The sequence below is a fragment of the Armigeres subalbatus genome, chromosome 3, assembly GCF_024139115.2.
Source record: "Armigeres subalbatus isolate Guangzhou_Male chromosome 3, GZ_Asu_2, whole genome shotgun sequence".
NCBI classification, from domain to species: domain Eukaryota; kingdom Metazoa; phylum Arthropoda; class Insecta; order Diptera; family Culicidae; genus Armigeres; species Armigeres subalbatus.
This window is the reverse complement of record NC_085141.1, coordinates 224150702-224177799: the sequence shown is the minus strand read 5'-3', so window position 1 is coordinate 224177799 and position 27098 is coordinate 224150702. Positions and strand designations below refer to the sequence as shown.

At 39.6% G+C, this 27098-nt stretch overlaps 2 protein-coding genes across 3 annotated transcripts in view; one reads left to right on the top strand and one right to left on the bottom strand.

Annotated features, from left to right (window-relative positions):
- Positions 1-27098, bottom strand: part of LOC134226033 (oocyte zinc finger protein XlCOF28-like) — a 41387-nt gene that overhangs the window by 937 nt on the left and 13352 nt on the right. The window lies entirely within an intron of this gene.
- LOC134226031 (uncharacterized) lies at positions 3001-6481 on the top strand. Its single transcript, XM_062706540.1, has 7 exons — positions 3001-3242; positions 3301-3428; positions 3487-3803; positions 4773-4984; positions 5157-5177; positions 5322-5498; positions 5642-6481. Exons 1-7 carry the CDS (start codon positions 3119-3121, stop codon positions 6130-6132), a joined length of 1470 nt encoding a protein of 489 aa, XP_062562524.1. The 5' UTR covers positions 3001-3118; the 3' UTR covers positions 6133-6481.

The following is a 27098-nucleotide window of genomic DNA, read 5'->3' as shown; positions in this document are numbered from 1 at the left end:
AACACGCTGAATACACTGTATGCAAATATGTTATGAAAATTATTTTCAGTGAAATGAAATGTATGTTGCTATACATAATGAAAGATATGAATCAAATTAAATAAATAAAATAATTACTTTTTTTTACGTGTATAGTTCTTCAATTATACATCTACCAACTGATATATGGTACATCGAAAATTTTGTTCGAAAAAACGACCGGGTTCAAATGTTAATTACACTTAACCGCCCATTACTCATATGGCCATTTACTATCTGAGCTACCGTTGAAACAGTATATGAGGCCGTCCATTTATAGTTAACTACTATTAGTGAGACCATCGCTACAATAACACTTATACTCTTCAATTATAACAGATGCGGTTTACGTGGGGGCAGCAGGGAGTTTGTCCAAGGGCTTGACAACCCCTCCCCATGGCCACTGCGAGTTAGACCGGGACCATCGTCCCTAACCCCTAATCCCAAGGCGTCAAGCGACCCGTGCCGAGGGGATGCATGGGCAGGGGAGTGAAATAATAAGCTAGGCCTTTAACGGAGCCTGTGGGGTAGGGTGTCCCAAAATTGGACAAAGTCTGGGATTTTGGGGGCTCAAACTTCAAATGAAAGCTTAGGGTAAAACAAAAGAAAAATTCTCGCGTGATTTTTGAAAACGTCGTAAGTCCAAAAGAGAGGCTCTCTTTGTTTACTTTCTTTTTCGATTATTACGAAGCCATACTAACATTTACATCGGATGTTTCAACAGAGATCTGAAGAAAATAGCTTTGTCTAGCGTGCTGAGGTGGAAATATTGCAATAAATGCAAAACTAGCTTTGATATTAGTGAAAGAGAGCGTAATGAAAGAGAGTCTCTCATTTGGACTTACGACGTTTTCAAAAATCACGCGAGAATTGTTCTACGACAACTCTGGGAAATGACGTTTAGGGGTGGCCCCGACGCGTTTTATGAAAAAAGTGCATTTTTTTATAGGTAACATCGAAAATACCGGTATATCGGAAAGAAATTGGATGAAACCCATTCATTTTATATTTTTTACATTCAACTTAGGGTCTATACTTTATGGTAAAATTTTGATACCGCATGTTTTAGGTCTATATATTTTTCACCGATGCTTTAAATGTCCAAAAATGATGAATTTTTCTTAATATTTTTTTATTAATGCATCCAAAACGGGTATCCATCATAATGCTTTCGAAACTAGATATACATAGAAAGATGGGGAATTTTATAACGAATATTTTGCTAAAAATAGCAACCTTCTATCTCTATCCGTTTAAAAGTTATTCACGATTTACTGCAGCTTGGAAAAAGACTTTTTGAAATTTCGGATCATAATACCTGGATCATGTTTAACCTTCTGTCTGTGCTCAAAAAAACTTACGTTGTCTGTGCTCTGGGGTCAAATTGACCCCAAATTGAAATTGCTATAACTTTTTTAATGTTTGGTTAATTTTGGATTTTTGGGACTGTTTCGAAAGATAATTTAATCATCTTTCAGGTCGTTACCAAAGATTGACTATTGGTGGGCGGGTACATCGCGGGGAGGGGTTTTAGTGAACAAGAGTATAAAAACAGTGATTTTTCATGATTATTTTACTTATATCCGAAAATCCTACCCATTATGAACTGCACCTTTTTTAAAAAGGCTATGCAGGAAGGCATGTGCTTTGGCATGAGGCGTTGATAATTTTAGAACTCGGCCGCCAGGTGGTGGTATATATGAATTCATTATTTCAGACTACTCAAGATATTCCGATATATAGAATTCTCCTCAGTGTAAATATTCTTATCGCACAAATTTAAAAATGGGCAGAAGTGCTCATTATATTGAGCACCGCTTTGTAGTGCTAGACATCCTGAACAATGTTGCCGAATAAAACTTGGGTGTAGGTATGAGGGATCTCAAGCTAAAGCAATATTTCAAACATGCAAGAATATTGTAAGTACACTAGCGCCGCCTATTTGTAAATTTCCTTATTATTTATTTCGTTACATGACAGTCTATTCCCACCAGACGAACTTGGTTACAGACGTCATCTTTACAAATTACAAAATTGTGCGATAAGAATATTTACAATGAGGAAAATTCCATATATCGGAGTTACTTGAGTAGTCTAAAATAATGAATTCAAATATACCGCCACCTAGCGACCAAGCGCTAAACTAATCAATGCCTCATGTCAACGCACACGCCTTCCTGCATAACCTTTTTGAAAAGATGCAGTTCAAAATGGGTAGGATTTTCAGATATAATAAAATAAGCATGAAAAATCACTGTTTTTGCACCCTTTTTTACGAAAACCCCTCCTCGCGATGTACCCGCCCACCTATAGTCAATCTTTTGTAACGACCTGAAAGATGATCAAATTATCTTTCGAAACAGCCCCAAAAATCCAAAATTGGCCAAACATTAAAATAGTTATAGCAATTTCAATTTGAATCAATTTGACCCCAGAGCACAGACAACGTAAGTTTTTTGAAAAAAGGCGACTGTAGCGCATATTTTCAAGATTTTCGCACCGAATTTGCACCTAGGAGACAGATCTCGGCGAGTTTTACCAAACTACCAAAAATTAGGAGAATCGGTTGAAAACTAAAAAAATGGCAGCCACTCAAAGTGGCCTGGGGTCATATTGACCCCAGAGCACAGACAAAAGGTTAAGTAAAGAAACGCCTACTTTTCCATACCAACCAAATGAGTGCTTTAATAACCAATATAGCATTCATATGAGTTGCATAAAATTGATTTTAATACTTATTTGAGTGTTATAATGGAAACCCAACGATGGACCAGCAGTAACATGACTGACTACAAATTGTTCAGTTAGTCTGGGTGAGTGCTCAAATAGATTGATGAATATGGTTTCAAACACGTAAAGAATTGTCGTCCGGTTGGGATAAAAAATGTTATAGTTGTTTTTGCCCTACGATGCATAGTTCTTCCAAATGTAAATATTTGTTGTGATTTTAATCTTTGTACAGTTGAAAGAACAATATTTTATTTTTCAAACAACTATTAAATCAAAATAACTAACAATCACTGAAAACAACTATAGTTGAGTTAATTATGCGGCACAGTGAATCGCTTCGAATCATTTTGATCGCGAACTTTTTTCCAACATGGCGTCTGATAATGATAGTCTCGTGGAAGAAGTATTTGAAGTGGAAGTTTTGTTAGATCAAGATCTCCTTAATTTGTTGAAATCGTTCGATCTGTCTAATCTGGCCATTGATCAATTCATCAGTAAGTGAAAAGGAACGTATTTTGATAATATTTACTAAAAATAAACAAATCATTTTAGCAAACGGCTACGACGTTGCTTCCTTGAAAATAATTGAGCGAGAGGAAATCGAAGCCCTACTCTCGCAGCCTTTGCTGGCGGATAGAACGAAATCCATTAATGGACTGAACAAATGGCGATTGTCGCAGGTACCTTTCAAGCAAAGAAATTCTTGCTTTGGAAATTACTTTTTTTGTTCAATTGCAGGGGTTGCAACCGGTAACGCGGCCGCTGAAAGAAAATAACGCAAGTGATGTTTCGCCTAAGAACGCGTCTTCATTAAGGAATCCCTTGAATGCTTGTTCGAGAAATGAATGGACGTCTGAAAAGTTAATCTGCCGATCGAAAAAAGGAATCGAAATATTGGAGAAGTTTAAAACCACCAACATTTTGTCCAAGAGGGACAGAGTTTTCATCACACACCTTATTGTCGACGAATTTGTTATTGAATTCGGCAAACTGACCCGAGAAGAGCTCTCGAGAAGATCTGCGGAGCTATCAGTTCTTTTCCCGACAATTGACCAGGTAATTAAAAACTGTTTTCACCAATGTTCATCGTTTGTTATTGGATCAGCAATACAAACATAAGTTTTTTATCTTAGTTATGTGCCTAAGTCCCAAACAAAAAAAAATGTGCTGTAAAATCCTCTTTCCGTTGAATTGCGTAGGGGGTTTAGGATCATTCGCAAATTACGTAATGCTAAAATTGTCAACTTTCAATCTTCACCCACCCACCTTGTATCGCTTTTTGTATGAACCTAAAATTAAAATGGGCTGTTGAACTCTAACGAACCTCCTCTGACCCCCTTGAGTGTTACGTAATTTGTGATAGAACCTTAAACCCCAACTACACTCAGAATAATCTGCACGTAATACATATGTGTACACTAATAAAATGTGATCAACTCACTTCACATTTGTGATTCATTTGTTTGTCTAATAAAAATCGTATTGCGCTAATGAAATGTATGTGCAGCTGCTCATGATATTATATATTACACTAATTTGTTTTAAGTGCGCCCTGGGATAGTGGATAGTTATGTGCGCACATATAGATCTTAAAATAAAAATTTATGGATTTTCGCCAATAAATATGTGCGGATTATCCTCAGTGTATCATTACAATCAGCGACATGGTTTTGGATTTTCTATGTAACGATGTGGTAAGTTTGTTGCGCAGTAAGGGCATCTTTAGTAGAGTTATAAATCGTATGGGAGTTAAGATTATTTGAAACTGCAGTGTCGTTTTACAATGGTGCTTTAGCCAAACTTTCAGCTGGTGCTGTTCTGATTTAGAGATCTTCATTTGCCATACCAATACTTTGGTATTATTGAATTTAAAAAATAACACTAGTGATTAATTTATATAATTTGTCTAAAAACCTCAAGGTTCCTTTTTTTACAAGTTTTATGTCGTTTTTGAACGTACCCTTTTTGAAAATGTCATGAGAACCGATTTGTAAACAAAATGTTATTATTCTTTCCGGCAGCATACCTATCTGGTATCAACCCTCAATTCACCGTGACGCAAATGACAACAAAGTAAAATTGGGACGTGCTGCGAAAAGATGTTTATACAATCGCGACAACAACTGTCTTAACGGTAATAACACGGTGAAAAAGCTCACGAAAACCTCGCCGTCGTGCTCCGTTCATCAGGAAAATTCGTCTGTGCCACTCGGAGAAAGCATCACTGAAGCAGCAGGTAATATATTTGTTCTACATGATTTGGTCAGATCACAGATTTCATAAAGCTGTAAGAGCTGAACATGTGCATCATAAACAAAATTTTCCAAATTATCCAAACAAAATGATAGGAGAAGGCCCAAATGGTTTTGACTAGAACCTCACTGTGTTTCCATAATTTATTTTTACAGTTACTGCGTACGAGGAAACAAAGAGGTGGTTCAAACACCATCACGACGAATGGGAAGCAGTTAAAAAGCGTTGGACGGCAACCAGTGTGATTCGTTTGTATGAAATAGGCAAACAGAAACAGTCGTCGTTTCAGTGCATTTTGGAAGAGTATCCGGTGCTCCGATCATGTGATGGTTACCAGCTTGTTAAAATAGACTTCTGCCAGAAATATCCTGCAAAATCGGATCTACTATTTAATCGTTTCCTGGATTTCCGCACCCGTGCACAAGTGGTTTTCTGTAGCGAAGCGTCACCGCAGTGCAAACCGCTGTGTGATTTCCTACAGGAAAATTTAACTGATGGTAATGAACATGATTTTTTTAAATTTTCCGTTATGTTTAGCTCAAAAATACCAAAAACTGGTTTTTGTCGTTCAAACAGCAATTCAATGATTTTTAAATAATTATTTTAATTGTGTTTTCTTTTCAATGCTTTTCTCTGACAGATTCACGTGATTGCATAACAACGCTGCTTATCTTCTACATCTGGCCAAGTACATTCATGCGCCTTCCAAACGGAACAAAGTGGAAGCCATCCCACCGGGAAGTGGCTGAAAGTTCCATAATCTTCCTGAAATCTTTAATCGACTTTGAGACGGAACTGTCACGGCTCAGCAATCAGAACAGGAAAAGAGGTTTGCCCGACTATCCCGTTATTGTCGTAGTCGGGGAGGGAATCACGAGTGTTGGCCAATTCTTCGTATGTTTCAAAGATATCGCGTATAAAGCTGAGACCTTTTTAAAAGCTGTGGACATAACCTTTAAGATCTACACTGCTTATGGAATAACGTTCCCACCAGAGGCAACAGGGCCTTGGCAGTTTATTGCAAGCTATTTATACGACTTTGAAATACCTGACGACTGCCATAGAGCCAGGATCCTCACACTCACATCAACCCTTCGTAATCACCTCACTCCAGCTTTGGCTTCAACATGATCACATGTTTCATTCCCGGCTGCAGCTGGAAGGCAACGTGCCCAGCACTTTATAGCTTGCACCTACGACGACTGCATGAGCCGATCGATGTTTATACGTGTTCGGAGCATAACTGTGGAAGAAGATTCAATGTGAGATGTTCTTATATTAATCACATTAAAAAACATATGAGAAATAACGTTGAGAGTAGAAAGCATAGAGAACATAGGATCACTGTAGGTGAATTGAATCCAATAGAATTTGAAACAGATAATACTAATGATACTATAAGTACAATAGAAGTCGTCGAACAAGAAGAGAAAGATGATCAAAATGAACCGAGAGAACTAATATGCATTGAAAAGCTATCGCAGGATTTCGGTCGTTTGAGTGTAGGATTCAAATTGAAATGGTTAAACAAAAGTTCTGTTACTCGTAAGCTAGTTTTTGAATTTCCAGAAGATGTCCGTGACAATATTTTAAAGCCAATTCAGGATGTCGTAGAAATAATGTCTGAGTCGGGGCTCATTTCGACGTTAGCAAAAAATGCTTTATCTTCAATGTTTTCGAATGTACAATCAGAATATCAATTCGTTCGTCAATTAAAAGCAATGCAACTGTATGAAGATCCCATTATCTTTACTATCAGTAATGAGTTGAGACCAGGAGTGATTCACCATAAACTTGATATGATCGCTGATGAAGTGAAAGGTGTTCTTATGCCAATTTGCTTCCAACTGAAGAAATACTTGGAATCTCCAAACATGCTGGATACAATAATTAAAAATCTAAAGCCATCTCAAGATGGGGTAATAAAGTCATTGATTGATGGCCAAATATGGTCAGAAAAAGTGAAGGGCTCAGGAGAAAAAATTATTATTCCTGTCAATTTGTTCATAGACGATTTTACCACTAGTGACACAGTATCTCCCCATTCCGGTAGCACAAAAATTTGTGGAGTTTATTATTACATTGCTTGCTTACCACCATACATTCTCTCGAAGCTACATAGCATAAATATAGCTGGTTTTTTTATGTCAGAGGATCGGAAACGTTTTGGAAACAGTCAAACTTTTTATAAATTAGTTGAAATTTTCAAAGATTTGGAGATCAATGGCTTAGATGTTATATATGACGGGCAGCTAATTAAAGTTTTTTTTGCTATTGGTTTTGTCACTGGAGACAATTTGGGACTTAGTGAAATTCTTAATTTAGTGGAGTCACCTGCAGCCAATTTCTATTGCCGTGTTTGCAAAAGAGCTAAAAATGATAGAGAAAAGGATTCTAAGGAATTCGTAGAATTTTTAAGAACAAAGGAAGGATACGATGAGGATATTCAGCTAGATGATGTATCAAAAACCGGTATAAAGGGGAATTGTATACTTAACGATGTGCCTTCGTTCCATGTTTCTCATAATTTCTACTTTGATATAATGCACGATGTTTCAGAAGGCATATGTTTGTACGGGTTATCGCACTGCTTGAATCACTTTGTATATAAGCAAAAGTATTTCACTTTAGATGATCTAAATTGCCGTAAAAATCTATTTATTTACGGCGTTCTGAATTCCGACAACATCCCAAGTGACATTAAAGATACTAATCTTGCTGAACAGAAGATCAAAATGACTGCAAATGATATAAATACTTTGACACGATTCTTGCCTCTAATAATAGAAAGCTTAATACCGGATTATGACCTGGTATGGCAATATTTTTGCACCCTTCTTAGAATATTCGATATAATAATGCTTTATGATATTCCGATAGAGCTAATTGAAGAATTAAAACAATTAGTTGAAATTCATCTCAATAATTATATCCGATTATTTCAAGGCAGTCTCAAACCAAAACACCATAATATTGTGCATTATGCGACGGCAATAACAAAATCCGGTAGTTTACGAAGGCAGTGGGGCATGCGATGTGAAGGGAAGCATAAAGAAGCAAAACAATATTGTAGAGTAAATTACAACAAGCGCAATATCTGTGCATCTCTTATTGCAAAATTTAGTTTCAAATTTGCGTTTGATGTATATAGTAATAAATTTTTTACACCGTTTATTGACCTTCAGAAAGAGAATATTTATAACAGCGAGCTACCAGATATATTCAAGCCACTAGTTCAATCCATTTCATGTGCAGGCACAAAAACAGTTAAAATTATTACAAATTTTATTAAACAAGGATCTGTTTATGCAAATGGAACTATTATCTGTTTAACGCAAAAATTGCTTAGAAACATTTATAAAATTGAGGCAATAATTTTGATCGATGATGAAGATATTGTATTATTATGTCATTCTTATATTTCAACCGGTTTTGACGAACATTTGCAGTCTTTCTTACTTCAGCGAGAAGAAAAGATAACAGTTGTAACAAACATAGAAAAAACTGATTCAAAGCCAATTAATATACACTATGTGAATGAACAAATGTATTTGCGAATGTGTAACATTGTTAACATAAATACAAAGATTGTTGGTACGGTTGCAGAATAATAAAAAAACGTATTTTGTATGGTCGATAGCTTCACCTCTGCTGTTAAGCATATCATGGGATATGCAAGCAGAGGAGAAGAAATTGCTCCATATTCGCTTTTTAATATTTAACGAAGAAATATTTAAAAAAAATGAAAAAATCACGAACCTTTTCATTATTCCTATAGGAAAAATAACCATATTTTGTTTTTGAAAGCAATAAAAAATATAGTTGATTATAATATCGAAGCGATTTGCTGTCAAAATTTTCAACAAATCATTGAGTACTTTCAACCATAAATATAATAAAATTGATAAAATTGGACGTTTGTATTAACAAATATTTATCGTAAAATGAACCATATGACATAGTTGACTGAACTACACTATTTTTCATTTGACTAGATTTTTTAGTTATCTCTAAATTAATAGAAAAATATAGTTGTTTTAATAGTGAAAAATATAGTTTTTAACATTTTTTGATGTCCGTGATACCCATAGGTAGGTTCAGTTTTCGTGTCATGGTTTGTCGAGCTGTGCAATGTTTCTCGATAACATGGAAATTAGTTGTTTTGTGACCATCTTGATTTTTTGCAAGAACGATCATGTGAAGCAAATCCAACTAGATCATTTTGATATCGATTTGTCATATTTTACGCCATATTGAAGCTCATTTTACGCCATTGCAAAAAATAGTGTGTGCAACTAATTGCAAAACTCGATTTTATCAGCACTCGTAGTATTTATCTCATTCGGCAAGCCTCGTTGGATAAACGTACAACCATGCTGATTAAATCATATTTTTGCAACTAGTTACACAAATTACTATTATCATTATTATTTTATAATGCATATTGAAATATTTGGCATCTACCATCTACGGAATCTCTGGAAATAAGAACAATCTACACTAATTACGAACTATTTTGCCTACCAATACTGAATACAATGATAAATTGATTGCATCGATAAATCGGGACCAAAATGATCCAGCCGGATTAACTTCACATGATCGTGCTGGTTAAAAAATCAAGTTGGTCAGAAAACAATGATTTTCCATGTTATCGTGAAACATTGCACAGCTCACCAAACCATGAAACGATAGCTGAACCTACCTATGGGTAGTTTTGAAACCATATTCATCAATCTATTTGAGTACTCACCCAGACTAACTGAACAATTTGTAGTCAGTCATGTTACTGCTGGTCCATCGTTGGGTTTCCATTATAACACTCAAATAAGTATTAAAATCAATTTTATGCAACGCATATGAATGCTATATTGGTTATTAAAGCACTCATTTGGTTGGTATGGAAAAGTAGGCGTTTCTTTACTTAAACATGATCCAGGTACTATGATCCGAAATTTCAAAAAGTCTTTTTCCAAGCTGCAGTAAATCGTGAATAACTTTTAAACGGATAGAGATAGGAGGTTGCTATTTTTAGCAAAATATTCGTTATAAAATTCCCCATCTTTCTAGTCTAGTTTCGAAAGTATATCTAGTTTCTAGTTTATCTAGTTTCGAAAGCTTTATGATGATTGCCCGTTTTGGATGCATTAATAAAAAAATATTAAGAAAAATTCATCATTTTGGGACATTTAAAGCATCAGTGAAAAATATATAGACCTAAAACATGCGGTATCAAAGTTTTACCATAAAGTATAGACCCTAAGTTAAATGTAAAAAATATAAAATGGATGGGTTTCATCGAATTTCTTTCCGATATACCGGTATTTTCGATGTTACCTATAAAAAGTGCACTTTTTTCATAAAACGCGTCGGGGCCACCCCTAAACGTCATTTCCCAGAGTTGTCGTAGAACAATTTTTCTTTTGGTATACCCTAAGCTTTCATTTGAAGGTTGAGCCCCCAAAATCCCAGACTTGGTCCAATTTTGGGACACCCTACTGTGGGGTACCTGGGCACCCTCCACAGTAATTGTCCCTTACCGCGTCATTCTGGGCTCTGGCGTGGTGGACCTCTTTTCCCGAGCAACTCGTGGGATCAAAATGGATAACCAAGGCAATTCTTCAACTAGTGGTAGTAGTGTAGGCGACAACCCCTTCGCAAGAGGTGGGTTGTTCAGGTCTCCGCCTAGGAGGCAGCTCAGTGCGCAGCGCCATCGTGGGTCACTTAACCTTCCTCTCGGCTAAAAAACGCCGGTAGAGGTTATTGACGGCCCATGGCTTGTGGAGGCGAAGAACCGCAAACGCGATGGGCTTTCGGCCTTCGAGGTGGCGACGGAACAACTGGACGCCATCATCGACTTTGCGTCATCGAAGCATAATATCAGTAAGCACCTCAATAGGAGCTTGCTGAAACTTCGAAAGTCGATGTTGGACGCCAAGCTGGAAACGGCGGTCGGGACGGCCAAGTGCGAACCCGTGAAATCCATGGAGTCGAGGTCTACCCAGACTGAGGCTCAAGTATTCGCGGGCACGTCGGGGGTGGCTGCTCCAACGGAGCAGACACAAAAACGGGGGAGATAGTCTCCAGGAGATGAGCTCCCTGGGTGCCGCCCCAAAACGCGGAGGATTACTACCCCGAACAAGGGTAGTGGGGCTGGGAAGCTGATTCCCGGCCAGGTACCTCCAAAACCGGGGGAGGAAGGACCTGGAAAGGTCCGTCCACCCAGAAAAGACGGTGGTAAGGGGTTACGGCAGGCTGAGAGCTCTCAGCCGCACCAGACCAGGGAAATAGAGGGGATGACGCCTCCTGGACCCTGGTCAAGAACAAGAAGAAACCGAAGACGTCAAGGGCCGAAAAGAAGGCCCAGGCGAATGAGGGTAGCAAGAAGTCTAGGGTAGGCGCTAATCGCTCCAGGGGTGATGCCCTAGTCATCAAAACGGACGAGGCTAAGTACTCGGACGTCTTGATGACGATGAGGAGTGACGTCAAGCTCGGTGAACTCGGCGCCGACGACCGTCGAATAAGACGTACCCGGATTGGCGTGCTGATCCTCGAGCTTAAGCGTGCGTCTCGCACAAGGGCGCCGCCTACAAGAGGTTGGCGGAGGAAGTCCTAGGCGAGACGGTCAAGGTGAGGGCACTCACGACGGAGGTGAATCTAAGGGTTAAAGACCTGGACGAGATCACCGAAGTCGAAGAGCTCGTCACGGCACTGCGGCGACAGTGTGAAGTGGAGGCGTCCACCGCAGCCGTTCGGCTATGGAAAGGTCCGGCAGGGACACAGGTAGAATTGGTTCGGCTATCTGCAGCGGACGCCTCCAAGGTAGTCAAGTTAGGGAGCGTCAAGGTGGGGTGGTCGGTATGCCCTGTGGGCATATATGAGCAACCCGAAGTTTGCTTCAAGTGCCTGGAACCGGGGCACAAGCAATGGGACTGCAAAGGCCCTGACAGAAGCAAGCTCTGTCGACGCTGCGGATTGGAGGGACATAAGGCACAATGCTGTACGAACCCTCCCAACTGTTTGATCTGTTCCAGCAAACCTGCGAACAGCAAGCACCCCATGGGGAGTTCAAAGTGCCCGGCGTTTAAGCGTGCTGCAAAATCACAGTGCAGGTAACGCAGCTAAACCTGAACCACTGTGATGCAGCCCAGCAACTGCTGTGTCAGACAGTTGCTGAATGGGGGACGGATATCGCCTTCATAGCAGATCCTTACCGGGTACCCGCCAGGAACGGTAATTGGGTCACCGACGGGTCTAAAATGGCGGCGATATGGACAACGGGGAAATACCCAGTCCAAGAGTTGGTGTCTTCGACACACGAGGGCTTCGTCATTGCCAAAATCAACGGGGTCTTCTTCTGCAGCTGCTATGCGCCTCCTCGATGGTCGATCGAGCAGTTCGGTCGAATGCTAGATTGTTTGACGGCTAACTTGATGGGAATGGGGAAGCCGATCCACGAATCAACGGGGGCAGATCCTGCTGGAATCACTGGCCATGTTGGATGTGGACTTGGCTAATGTCGGTACCAAAAGTACCTACAGCTGGAACGGTGCCGAGTCGATTATCGACGTTACGTTCTGGAACCCTGGCCAAACGAGTAGTTCGAACTGAAGGGTAGATGATGGCTACACTCACAGCGACCACCTGGCGGTTCGCTACAGTATCGACTATATGGCCAGCATTCAGCGGACGGAAGAAGGGGCGAGGCCTAGTCCTCGTATGTGGAAGACATCATACTTCGACGACGAGGTGTTTAAGGAAGCGCTCCGCCGCGAGCACAATACTCTCGGTCTGAGCGGCGAGCAGCTGGTAACAGTACTCTCACGTGCATGCGATGCCACCATGCCTAGGAAAGTCCACCCTAGGAATGGGAGACCACCGGCTTACTGGTGGACTCAAGCAATTGCGAACCTGCGCCGCGCCTGCCTACGGGCAAGGAGTCGGATGCAGCGAGCACGCACAGAAGAGGAGCGTGTTGAACGACGGGTGGCGTTCGTGGCTGCTAGAGCCACTCTGAAGACTGAGATTAGATCAAGCAAAAAAGCCTGCTTCGAGGGCCTATGTCAAAGTGCCAACGCGAATCCATGGGGTGACGCCTATAGGGTCGTAATGGCCAAGACACGTGGGGCGATGGCCTCTACAGAGCGGTCTCCAAAGATGCTGGAGAGGATCATCGCGGGGCTCTTCCCACGTCACGACCCAAGTCCCTGGCCTCCCTTTTTGTGGAGCTGCCAGGGGCCAGGGTGGCCGACGAGGGAAGAGTAACTGTGGCGGAACTTGCGGGGATTGTACAGTCCCTTAGTGTAGGTAAGGCGCCAGGACCGGATGGTATTCCGAACCTGGCCATCAAAGCGGCCATTGCCGAGGCTCCCGAGATGTTTAGATCTGTCATGCAGAGATGCCTGGACGAGGGAGTCTTCTCTGAAGCATGGAAAAGGCAGAGCTTGGTCCTATTGCCAAAGGCGGGAAAACCACCGGGGGATCCGTCGGCATATAGACCAATATGCCTGCTTGATACGGCGGGGAGGTGCTCGAGAAGATTATCCTCAACAGGTTGGTCTATCGAGTAACCAGTTTGGCTTCCGAAAGGGTAAGTCGACCGTAGACGCTATCTTGTCGGTTACCAAATCCGCGGAGATAGCTATCCAGCGTAAGAGGAGGGGAGTTCGCTATTGTGCAGTAGTGACTCTCGACGTGAGGAATGCTTTCAATAGTGCCAGTTGGGCAGCTATTGCAGATGCGCTCCTGCGTCTTGGAATTCCCGAGTACCTGTACAAGATTCTCGGAAGCTACTTCCAGAATCGAGTACTGGTATACGACACGGAGGCGGATCGGAAGTGCGTTGACATAACCTCAGGGGTTCCGCAAGGTTCCATACTGGCTCCGGTGTTATGGAACGTCATGTACGACGGTGTCTTGAGGTTGAAGTTCCCGGTGGGCGTGGTAATCGTCGGCTTCGCTGACGATATTACGCTGGAGGTCTACGGCGAATCGATCGAAGAGGTGGAGTTGACTGCAGCCCACTCGATCGCAATTGTGGAGGAGTGGATGAGTTCCAGGAAGTTAGAACTGGCTCACCACAAGACTGAGGTGGTTGTTGTTAACAACCGAAAGTCGGAGCAACAAGCGGTGATAAGGGCAGGCAACTGCGTGGTCACCTCTGAACGCTCCATCAAACTCTTGGGGGTAATGATCGACGATAAGCTCACCTTTGGTAGCCACGTCAATTACGCCTGCAAGCGTGCCTCCACAGTTATAGTCCCGGATGATGTCCAATAGCTCTGCGGTTTATGCCAGCAAGCATTGTCCCGTATGATGTCCAATAGCTCTGCGGTTTATGCCAGCAAGAGCAAGCTTCTGGCTAGCGTCGCTCTGTCCATACTGAGGTATGGGGGGCCAGCTTGGGGCACGGCCCTGCGTATCAACTGCTACATAACGAAGTTAGAAAGTACGTATAGGCTCATGTGCCTAACGAGAGGCATCCGTAGGACTGTCAGGTTGGCCTCAATGGTCAAATGGCAGCGTGCGTGGGACAGTTCCACTAAGGGTAGATGGACACATAGGTACGTGGATCAAGAGGCGCCATGGGGAAATCACTTTCCACCTGACCCAGGTCCTTACAGGCCATGGTTGCTTCAGACAGTACCTACACCGGTTCGGACACTCGGCCTCGCCCGAGTGTCCTGTGTGCGCAGGTTTAGAGGAAACGGCGGAACACGTGTTGTTCGTGTGTCCGCGTTTTCGCACAATGCGTGACCACATGCTTGCCACATGTGGTCTGGACACTACCCCGGACAACCTAGTCCGGAGGATGTGTAAAGATGAAGTTGGCTGGAACGCCGTTTTATCGGCAATCGTCCAAATCATCTCGGAGCTCCACGGCGCGTGGACTCGAGGAATGGCTAGCTCAGGCGCAAATAAGAGGTTCGGAGTCGGCTTCATGGGTCATACCGGTGCCCTGTCGTCGAACTCGATCCTTTTATCGAACAAGTGGCCGCGCGAAGAACATGGTATCGTCGCTTTCGCGGCGTCGGTCAACCGGGCGGGTTCCGAGGACGGAAAGGGGTCCTCGTCAAGGCTGGGGCAGGCGTAGGCACCGCGTCGGCAAGTCCCTCTGTGTGTTGGCGAATAGGCCCTATCGCAGAGAGGTTAATTTGGGGTGCACGCGGCATCATCATTCTTGATACCAGTCGTGCAGAGGGAAGCAGGCGCGAAATCGACCCTTCCCACCTTCCGAGGACATAGGGCGTGGTAAGGCCACCTGGAAAGCCGGCAATGCGCTGGCACGATACCATGGTGTTCTTCTAAAAAAGCGAGTCACGATGTTCGATGCTGCAAGGACACGCAGCTAACCTCGAGGGTGCGTTGTGCACTGGCCCCCCTTTGAAGCATTACTTTCTGGTTGTACCAAAGGGACGATGGGCTTGGCGGCAATGGAAACGGTTTAGCGGGTCGGGGATGCAGTCCTGCCTCCCTCGTTTGCTGTTGGAGGTGGCCCCTAACCCCGCACTTCCTGGACAACCCAGGATGTCTGTTGAGCAGATTCCCCCTCCATTGCTTAGGAAGAAAAAAACACCGGATGGGGATCGTCTAATCGATTATATTACAACGATGTTCGATTAATCAAAATAATCGATTAATTTGCGACATCTCTATTTTGAGCTGTCTGTCCGTCAGTCAAATCTATAAACAGCAACAGTATCAGCAAATCAAATCACCTCAGAAAAAACCGGAGTGAAAAGTGAAATGATAAGGAAGCTGCAAAATTTAAAGATTTGTGAAAATTGAATAAAAATCGAGTGAAAAAGAAAATAAATATCGTCGGATTACCGGAAAACGTTCGCGGTCGCGGTCGCGAATGGAATATATTGTTTTGATATTAAATATCTGGTGAAAGTGGCTGGGAAAATCTACCGGCTGCGATAACCTAAAAAGAAAACCTAACCTAAAGTGAAGTGAAAAGAAAAGCAGGAAAAAAAGTGAAATTTTGATAAGAAAGTACAGTGTGGAAGATAAAGAAAGAATGCCGCAAGACAGCCAAGGGATGAGGACAAGATCCAAAATCGGAAAAGGAGCAGAAGGAAGACGACAGGAAGCATCAGGAAGACCAAACCCATCGGCCAAATCCATCATCACCCCGACAGATGTGGTTTATCTAGAACCTGTCGATTACGACAAACCGACTCCAAACCACCCAGTTGCAATTGGAAAAATGCTGTACGAGGAAGGCTTCAAGAAGTGTAAGGAAATCCAGAAAATTGGAAAGTTTCGTTTCAAGCTGGTTTTGGATAGCGTGGAGGATTTTGCACATCTGACCGGCCTTAACCTGACACCGAAGAACCTGAAGCTCTATGTTCCAAAAATGCATAGGGAGACCATACTTTTCGTCCCGAATGTGCCGCTGGATTTCACAGAGGAAGAAATCAATACGGGTATTACTTCCAGTGCTCGGGTGATGAAAGTGGAGAGAATAAAGAGAAGAAACAAAGCGGGTGATCTGGAAAAAACAAAAAATTTGAAGGTGACGGTAGAAGGGAAAGATGTGCCCAGATCCTGTCGTATCTCAACGCTTTCAGCGGAAACGTATTCGGATGAAACGATCATCCTTAGACAACGCGTAGCGCGCACCTCAAAACTCGTCAATCAACTGAAGACCAACTTTTTCTCATTCGTCTGCCAACGACGCATACGCCAAAACCGCACCCATACAAATATACAAACAAGTATCATTCACGCAATCCACCATTGAAGCTACAGTGTGATAACGGAAATAACTCCCACATATACAATAACATCCTATAGATCTCCGCAAAATGAAAGCACGGAAATGTGTTTGCATGAAGAGCGTTATAGGGTGACTCGGAAAATATTTTTTTCAATAAATCAATTTATTTAATAATCATTTCAATTAATTGAATTGTAAACTATAATCACTACATTCTTTCCCATCTCTACTCTTCTTTAAACATGCCTCATGTGTTCATAAAAACAAAATTCAAAATTTTAACATACTTAAACCTAAAATTTAAAAATCACCTAAGCAAATGCATTTAAGCAATATGAATCCAAATCCAGCATCTTCATATAACTTCAGAAACTTATTTCAAATATTCAAATCAAGCACACAGATAAAAATATATGGCTTCACATTACATTTGGAACTTGGCCTGTTTTTCAACTTAGTGTTATATTAGCATTTCGTCAATCATTAATTGAAATTGAATGCATTCGAAATTCATTTTCTAATTCAGATATATAAATTCAAATTACAAAATTCATATGCAATTTCAGAAATGCAATATCTGTATATATAAGATTTCCGAAATTTTTACCTGATTCTTATATTTGACATCAAATCCTAAACTCAAATTAAATATCATAGTCATAATTCAAAACAGTATACGAATTCATTATAGGTAGCATCGAAGTCTAATAACTAAATTCATTCAATAACCATCCATATTAAAACTCATCCTAAAAGTAATAACCAAACTTCAAACATTATCCGATCTCATTATTTCAATCCAATGTCCAAGTCCGATACTGAACTCAATAACAAGACCAATATCAAGAACAAGAACCGAAATAATTATCCAATTCCAATATTCAACAACAAAATCAAAATGCAAATTAAATATTTAAGTCTAAAATACGAAACAGTTTCCGAACTCATTTGCTCTATCCAATACTAAAGTACAACATCTAAATTCAATAACTCAAAATCTTGCTTAATTAAAAATTTGAAATAGTGTCCGAACTCATTAATTCAATTGATAATAATACAACATATACTGTTTATGATGCTGTTAGATTGTCGATTCCGTAACAATAATCAAATTTATAGGTATACCTTTATTTGTCATTATACAAGATCTAAGGTATGATTCGAGTATAGTTCAGAACTATTCGGGAACTCAATAATTCAATATCGAAGTCCGAATTCCGAATCTTATATTCAACTTTTAAATACAAATTTTCAATTAAATATCCAAGTCCAAAATTCGAAAAGTACCCAAACTCATTATCTCTACACGCTACACCATATCTAAATCTAATCCAAATTCAATGTCGAAATCCGTACTCTTTAGATTCTAATACAAAATTGTAATTCAATATCCAATTCAATTATTTCAATCAAGTCCGATATCTAATTACAATCCGAATTTAAAATCAATGTCCAAAATTCGAAACAGTATTCAAAGACTATTCTTAGACTATTAAATATCGAAGCCCGGGTTTAGGTCATTAAATAAACGTAACACAAAATCAATATCTTAATTTGAAATATTGTCCGAACTATTATTTCAATTTAAAATCTGAATTCATTACACAGGATTTTGTTTTTACACGATTTTTTTTCGCTCGTATTTTTGATCGTGTGACTTCAATTTACCACCAAACTCTTCGCAACATGTTTCAAAAAATCCAGAACAAATCGAAGAAAAATCACATGATAATTAATGTGCGTTAAACATTTAGGATGAGTGGAAAATTGAGAAAATGTAAATCGCGTAAAAACAAAATTCAGTGTATATTGATCTAATATTCAACATTCAAATCCATAATTGTTCAACTAAAGCGGGCTTTTCCCTGCTCCAAATAAATAAATAATGTAAATTCAATATCCAAGTTCAAATTTCGAAAGTGTTCCAAAATGTTCCAAAATAACCAAATTAAATATCCAAATGAAATTCAAAATATTATCTTAGCAATATCTAAGTCCGATATCTGAATACAATCCGAATTCATTATGCAAGTCTAATATTCAAAATTCAAATTCACAATTCAAAAATTCAAAACAGTATCCGAACTTACTATCTCAACCCAAAATTGCAAAATCCAGTTTATCCAAATTCAATTCAAACTTAACATCGGAATCCGTATTCACTATCTGAATCTAATATTCAACATCTAAATAAAATATATAAATTCAATATCTAATATCAACTCAAGTCTGAAACAGTATCCTACATAATTTACTCTCTACAACCAACATCGAAGTCCAACATCTAAATTCATTATCCAATTCCAATATCAAAATCCAATTCAAGTTTAATATCCGCATCAAAACTCAAAATAGTATCCGAACACATTACCTTGATCCAACAACCTAGTCAGACATCTGAACGTATGCCAAATTCAATACCAAAATACGAATCCACCATCTAACTCTAACATCCAAACCTTAAATAAAAGCCCAATCGAATATTCATATTCAAAATCCATAACAGCATGCGAACTCACTATCTCAGTACAATATCGATGCCGACCGGTGAAAGAAATTTTCGGTTGTTGTCGGTCGAAAATTGCCTCGACTTCCCTGGGCATAAGTGTATCATTGTATTAGCCTCATGATATACGAATGCAAACATGGTACTTTTGCTTAGAGACCTCGCGGTTAATAACTGCGGAAGTGCTGAATGAACACTAAGCAGCGAGGCGGCAATGTCCCAGTAGGAAATGTATTCCAATAAGAAGAAGAAGAAGATAGACACTCAAATTTAATATTAAAATTCGAAACTTTTAAAACTCCAATTGAGTACAAAAGAGTTTTTTTTTAATGCAATGTGTTTCAAAAGCTGTGGATGTAGAAATTATAGCCTTAATTTAATTCATTACATTCAAATTTTGTTACCTGATTTTTCCGAGTTCATCAATTTGTAATAGTCGAATTTCTACATCTAGAGTAATATTTTAATAGTCTGTCCGAATTTGTTAGAATTTCTTTTCATACTAGCCCGGTCCCCAAGATTCTAACTGAATAAATTTTATATGCAAGTCCGATATGCAAGTGCGATATTTAAATCCAACTAAAATACACAAATTAAACTTAATATCCAAAACCACTAGTCAAATCCAATATCAACCTTCAATATTCAAATCCCATTTTCAATTTACATTTACAAATTTAAAGTAACCAAATTCATCATCCAGCTCTACACTACTAAAAATCCACACATATTTATTGGCAAAAATCCATAGATTTAACTTATGATGTATATCAGCGCACACATAACCATTCTCCACGCGAACTACTAATAAAATATATATCCAAATAAACTTTATGTGTGGTCTCGAATTAGCAATAATTTAATTTATGTGTGGTTTTATATCGATTATATAAGGGTGGAGCTATTGCAAAAATCTATAACGGCGACACATATATCTTATATAGATATTTTTGGCAGTGTAATATTTAAATCCACTAAAAAAAATTTAATATTCGAATCCATTATATGAATCCAAAATAAAAGTATCCACATTTACTATTTATTCCTAATGCACAATTCCAAATTATCAAATTATATCAAAATTCACCAAAATTCAACCTAATTTCAATCAAAATGCAAGTCGTATAATGCAATCTCCCGTTTTGTAAACCGATGGTGAGATTTTCCATGAAATCTTTTCCAAAAACTTCCCAGGCTAAGGAAATAGAAATCATAGCTGTAATATTAAGTATTCATTACAAATTCGATTACATGAGCTTGCCAGACTCATCGATTTGTGATAACTTGTCAAGTTCTACATCTATAGATCTACATATTCATTTAACCAGTCTGCCAGTATTCATCATCATTTTCATTATCAGAAAATCATGATTCTAATTATTTTTTTTATCACATTTGTCACGGTTAGGTATTGGGTGAAACTTTTTTTTTCGAAATTGTAGCCTATTCGTTCAATCTTAGCCGTTAACTTTCTCTTTTAGCCCAGGAACCTACTAGTCCTGTGCTCTCTAATTGTAGTAGCCCACTCGCTCTACACATTTCATTGCTTATTCTTGGAGTAGTAGCCCACTCGCTCTACTCTCAGTCAAACGTGTTTGACTCTTTCTTTTTTTTCATTTGCTGCATTATTTTCATTATTATTTTGATTGCGCAGGAACCCACTCGTCCTGCGCTATCTGTATGTAGTAGCCCACTCGCTCTACATTTGTTTTTTTTTTTCTTTTTGGAGTAGTAGCCCACCCGCTCTACTCTCTGCCAAACATGTTTGACATTTTGCCTCTGTATTTGCAGTCATTTCAATATTTCATGGTGCAGGAACCCACTCGTCCTGCACCTTTTTTCCATACTAGCTCACTCGCTCTACTCATCTTTTATTAATTTTGTTTCATGTTTTCAACCTGTTATGAAAATCTTACCATTCATGGAGTCCATTCACACCGAACACAAAACCGAGCTATACAAAAAAAGGTTCTTTTTTATCTACCGACCGCGTCATGTCGTATCTCAACGCTTTCAGCGGAAACGTATTCGGATGAAACGATCATCCTTAGACAACGCGTAGCGCGCACCTCAAAACTCGTCAATCAACTGAAGACCAACTTTTTCTCATTCGTCTGCCAACGACGCATACGCCAAAACCGCACCCATACAAATATACAAACAAGTATCATTCACGCAATCCACCATTGAAGCTACAGTGTGATAACGGAAATAACTCCCACATATACAATAACATCATTGACGAATACATAGACCGAAATGTCCGGTACAAAGCCATCAGAAAATCGGGCACCATGTCTTCTTCTTCATTTTGAAGAAAATACCCCTCGTGGGTGACGAATTACATTATACATAAATATTTTACGAGCGCTGACTTACCCCTCTTGACGTTTTGACAGTTTGTCTGTTTGTTTTTCTGCCTTTCTGCCTCACCTTGCGACGTCGTTTCGGTTTTGCATCGTGCACAAATATTAATCCAAGACAACATTTTCAAAACGACTTGTCTACTTGTAAACAAAGATTCAAACGACGATTTGACGAATATGTTTGCTCTCCCACGCAAACCAGTACCATCAATAGGTAGATGAAGGTTTCCGCTACCTGTTGATGGTGTTGGTTTGCGTGGGAGAGCTATCCGATTCGTCAAATCGTCGTTTGAATCTTTGTTTACAAAACAGATAAGTCGTTTTGAAAATTTTGTCTTGAATCCGTATCGAAAACATTACATGAGCGTGAGTTCGACCGTTTTGGTGCCATCAAAAAGATCGAATATAACAAAGGGGACACCCAGGCCTACATTCTGTACGATTATATTGATGCTGCTACGGCTGCTGTGAAGGAAATGCGTATGCACCGATTCACGAGCAGCTACCGAAGGCCGCCATCAAGCACTGTCGACGTTTACCCTGTCACCACCATAGCGGCTCCGGTAATGTAAGTAAAGTCAGATGTTTATTTTGATGATTTATTCATAAGTTCATCACTTATAGGTAGTTGTTCCCTCGTCGAATCGGGTTGCGAAATGCTGGAACTGATACTAACCGTCAAGTCGGAAAGCTTCAGGAAAACGAGGAAGGAATTTCGTGCCACTGGAAGGGAAGACCAATCGCCCCCGCCAGCCAACGATAGGTCCCTCCATCAGGACAATCCAACAAACTGATTCTTCATGCATCCACCGAAGGCCGCATAAACTGCTGTCATCCGGTACTGGCTCGACTTTTCCCCTGTCACTATTCCTATCGGTTCCGTCGTCGGGTAGGTTGCGGAATGTTTATTCTGCTGCAGGTACGTAATTTGTGATTTAATAATGATATAAAAATCCTGATGATTATAACATATTTTCAGGTCAATGAAAAGGCAAACCTCCGCAACCAAAAAAACAGCAGGAGACAGAATCTCGTGTGACGGAACGATTGCCGTAAGCTTGAGAACCGGGTGGAAACGGATCATCTACTCAAGGAACTCGACTTTAAGGGCTGGATGGAACTGTACTCCCAGTCTGGTAAATCCGTGAAGTTATCAAGCGCTAGAACACTTGGACACTGCGGAAGGTGGCCCTCGTCGTAGGAGTCTGGCGAGCAACGAAAGGAGTCAAGCAGAATATATTGAGCACGATTATGCTGGTACCACCAACGTATTCATCATTGGTTATACGCAACCACCGGACGACAGTAGCAATGGACATTAGTGCACACGATTATCACATGGATTACAACCGCTACGTAGACTGACCGATACATCACCAGCACAACTATCGCAATAATGTTAACGGCGGTTATGAAATGATGAACAGCAAGGATATGGCACTGGACTTCGGTACTGTTCAAGACACACAATGAGCATATAAATGCAATAATTATTTTTAAATAAATATGTGAATTTATTTGAAATTGAAAATGCACAAATCTTGTTATTTCGAAAGTTTCATTGTTGATTCTAATATAAAAGGCACATTTAGTTTTAAAAAGAAAATGTTATTTTAAAAAGTTAAATTAACGTTGTTTTGAGAGAAAACTGTTATTTTAAAAGGTTGGCTCTAGTTGAAGTTCATACCAAAGTAACATTTTACAATTGTTATTTCAACAATGTTATACTTTCTACTGAAAATCACTAACTGATTTTCTTAATTTTTCCAACGATTCTTTCATTGTTACCAACATTTTTTTGTGTTCCATGGGTTCCTGTTAGGGCACCGGATCGTCGTATTCGTATCGATTTTGCTGATAACGGAACAACACCATCGTTCTCGAAGAGCAGTGGTAGATTAGTTGGTTGGTTGCTTGATTTGTTAGTTGGTAGAATGATTGATTGATTGGTTGATTGCTGCTTGATTTGTTAGTTGGTAGAACTGTTGAATGGTTGATAGTTGGTTGGTTGCCTGACTGGTTGATTGATTGTTGGTCGGCTGGTTAGTTGATTAGTTGTTTTGTTATTTGGTTAATTGGTTGGTTATTTGATTGATAGGTTGCTTGACTGGTTGGTTGATTGGTTTCTTGATTAGTTGGTCGGCTGGTTAGTTGATTAGTTGTTTTGTTGGTTGCTTGGATGGCTAATTGGTTGTTTGCTTGATTGATTGATTAGTTGGTTGGTTGCTTGATTATTGGTTGGTTGGTTGATTGGTAGCATGCTTGAATGGATAGTCGTTTGGTTGATTAGTAATTTGGTTTATGGGTTGCTGCTCGATTTGTTAGTTTGTAGAATGGTTGGTTGATTCGCTGGTTGGTTGCTTGATTGCTTGGTTGATTGGTAGCTTGCATTAATTGTTGGTTGCTTGATTGTTGGTTGGTTGCTTAACTGGTTGATTGGTTGGTTGCTTGATTGGTTAGTCGGCTGGTTAGTTGATTAATTGTTTTGTTGGTTGCTTGGTTGATTGGTTAATTAGTTAATTGGTAGCTTGCTTGAATGGTTGGTTGTTTGATTAGTTAGTTGATTGATAAGTTGGTTATTTGGTTAGTTGGTTGCTGCTTGATTTGTTAGTTGGAAGAATGGTTGATTGGTTGGTTTCTTTTTTGTTTATTGATTACTTTATTGGTTGGTAATTTGGTTGATTGGTTGCTTGACTGATTGATTGATTGGTTGGTCGGCTCGTTAGTTTATATGTTGTTTTGTTGGTTGCTTGAATGGTTGATTAGTTGGTTGGTTGAATGATTGCTAGGTTGATTGGTAGCTTGCTTGAATGGTGGGTTGCTTGATTGCTTGGTTGATTGGTAGTTTGCTTGAATGGTTGGTTATTTGATTGATTGCTGCTTGATTTGTTAGATGGTAGAATAATTGATTGGTTGGTTGATTGCTTGCTTGATTGGTTGGTCGGCTGGTTTGTTGATTAGTTGTTTTGTTGGTTGATTGATTGCTTGATTGGTGGCTTGCTTGATTGGTTGGTTGTTGGAATCGTTGACTAGTTGATTATTCAGTTGATTGGTTGATTGATTAGTTGATTGGTTGATTAGTTGGTTGGTTGATTGTTGGTCGGTTGCTTGATGGGTTGATTAGTTGTTTTGTTGATTGCTTGATTGGTAGATTAGTTGGTTGGTTGCTTGATTTGTTAGTTGATAGAATGATTGATTGATTGTTTGGTTGCTGCATGATTTGTTAGTTGGTAGAACTGTTGAATGGTTTATAGTTGGTTGGTTGCTTGACTGGTTGATTGATTGTTGGTCGGCTGGTTAGTTGATTAGTTGTTTTGTTAGTTTCTTGGTTGATTGGTTAATAAGTTGATTGCTAGGTTGCTTGATTGGTTAGTTATTTGGTTGATGGGTTGGTTGGTTGCTGCTTGATTTGTTAGTTGGTAGAATGGTTGATTGGATGGTTGCTTCATTGTTGGTTGATTGATTGATTGGTTGGTAATTTGGTTGATTGGTTGCTAGACTGGTTGATTATTTGGTTGCTTGATTGGCTGGTCGGCTGGTTATTGATATGTTGTTTTGTTCGTTGCTTCAATGGTTGCTTGGTTGGTTGATTAGTTGATTCGTTGCTTGATTGATTGGTAGCTTGCTTGAATTGCTGATTGCTGGATTAGCCAATCAAGCAACCAATCAACTAAATAAACAACCAAGCAACCAACAAACAAAGAAGCAATCAACCAACCAATTAAGCAACCAGCCAACTATCAAAGAACCAACTAATCAACAGTTCTACCAACTAACTAATCAAGCATATTCAACCAATCAATCAATCAATCAACTAATCAACCAATCAAGAAACCAAAAAAAACAACTAATCAACCAATTGATTGTTGGTTGGTTGCCAATCCAACCAACCAATCAGGTTATTTGATTGATTGGTTGGTTGCCTGGTTGATTGATTGGTTGGTCGGCTGGTTAGTTGATACTGTTTTGTTCAACCGTTCAAGACGAGTTTAGGACTCTCCATTTAATTCCACCAATTATTTTGATATCTTTGCAGATACGTATTTCGACCACAGCTGTGTGGTCGTATTCAGTGTCTCGTACTTGACTCGATTGTTTTGTTGCTTGCTTGATTAGTTCGTAGGTTGGATAATTGATTGGTTGATTGGTTGGTTGATTGATTGGTTGGTTATTTGGTTGATCGGTTGATTGGTTGCTGCTTGATTTGTTAGTTGGTAGAATGGTTGATTGGTTGGTTGCTTATTTGGTTGATTAAGCTTGTTGGTTGATTGGTTGATTAGTTAGTTGGTTGATTGGTTTGCTTGCTTAATTGGTTGGTTGCTTGATTGGTTGGTTGGTTGGTTTGCTTGATTGCTTGGTTGATTATTTGGTTGATTGCTGCTTGATTTGTTAGTTGGTAGTATGGTTGATTGGTTGGTTTGCTTAATAGGTTGATTGATTGGTTAGTAATCTGGTTAGTTGATTAGTTGTTTTGTTGGCTGCTTGGTTGATTGATTAATAAGTTGATTGCTAGATTGGTTGGTTAGTTGATTGGTTGGTTATTTATTTGATTGGTTGTTTGATTGGTTATTGGTTGGTTGCTTGATTGGTTGATTAGCTGGTTGGTTGCTTGATTGCTTGGTTGATTGGTAGCTTGCTTGAATTGTTGGTTGCTTTATTGTTGGTTGGTTGCTTTACTGGTTGATTGGTTAATTGCTTGATTGGTTAGTCGGCTGGTTAGTTGATTAGTTGTTTGGTTGGTTGCTTGGTTGATTGGTTAATAAGTTGATTGATAGCTTGCTTGAATGGTTAGTTGATTGATTGGTTAGTTATTTGGTTGATGGGTTGGTTGATTGCTGCTTGATTTGTTAGATGGTAGAATGGTTGATTGGTTGGTTGCTTCATTGTTGGTTGATTGATTGATTGGTTGGTAATTTGGTTTGCTTGGTTGATTGGCTCGTCGGCTGGTTAGTTGATATGTTGTTTTGTGGGTTGCTTGGTTGGTTGATTAGTTGAGTCGTTGCTTGATTGATTGGTAGCTTGCGTGAATGGCTGATTGCTGGATTATCCAACCGCCAAACCAATCAACCAAATAACCAACCAAGCAACCAACAAACAATGAAGCAACCAGCCAAACAACAAAGAACCAACTAATCAACAGTTCTACCAACTAACAAATCAAGCAACAACCAACCAATCAATCAATCAATCAACTAATCAACCAATCAAGAAACCAAAAAAAAAACAACTAATCAACCAATCAGCCGACCAACCATTCAATCAAACGGTAAAGCAACCCATCAACCAAATAACCAACCAATTAAGCTACCAACCAACTAATCCAGCTATCAGCCATTCAAGCAAGCTACCAATCAAGCAACGAATCAACTAATCAACCAACCAAGCAACCATTGAAGCAACCAACAAAACAACATATGAACTAACGAGCCGACCAACCAATCAATCAACCAGTCAAGCAACCAATCAACCAAATTATCAACCAATCAAGGAATCAATAAAA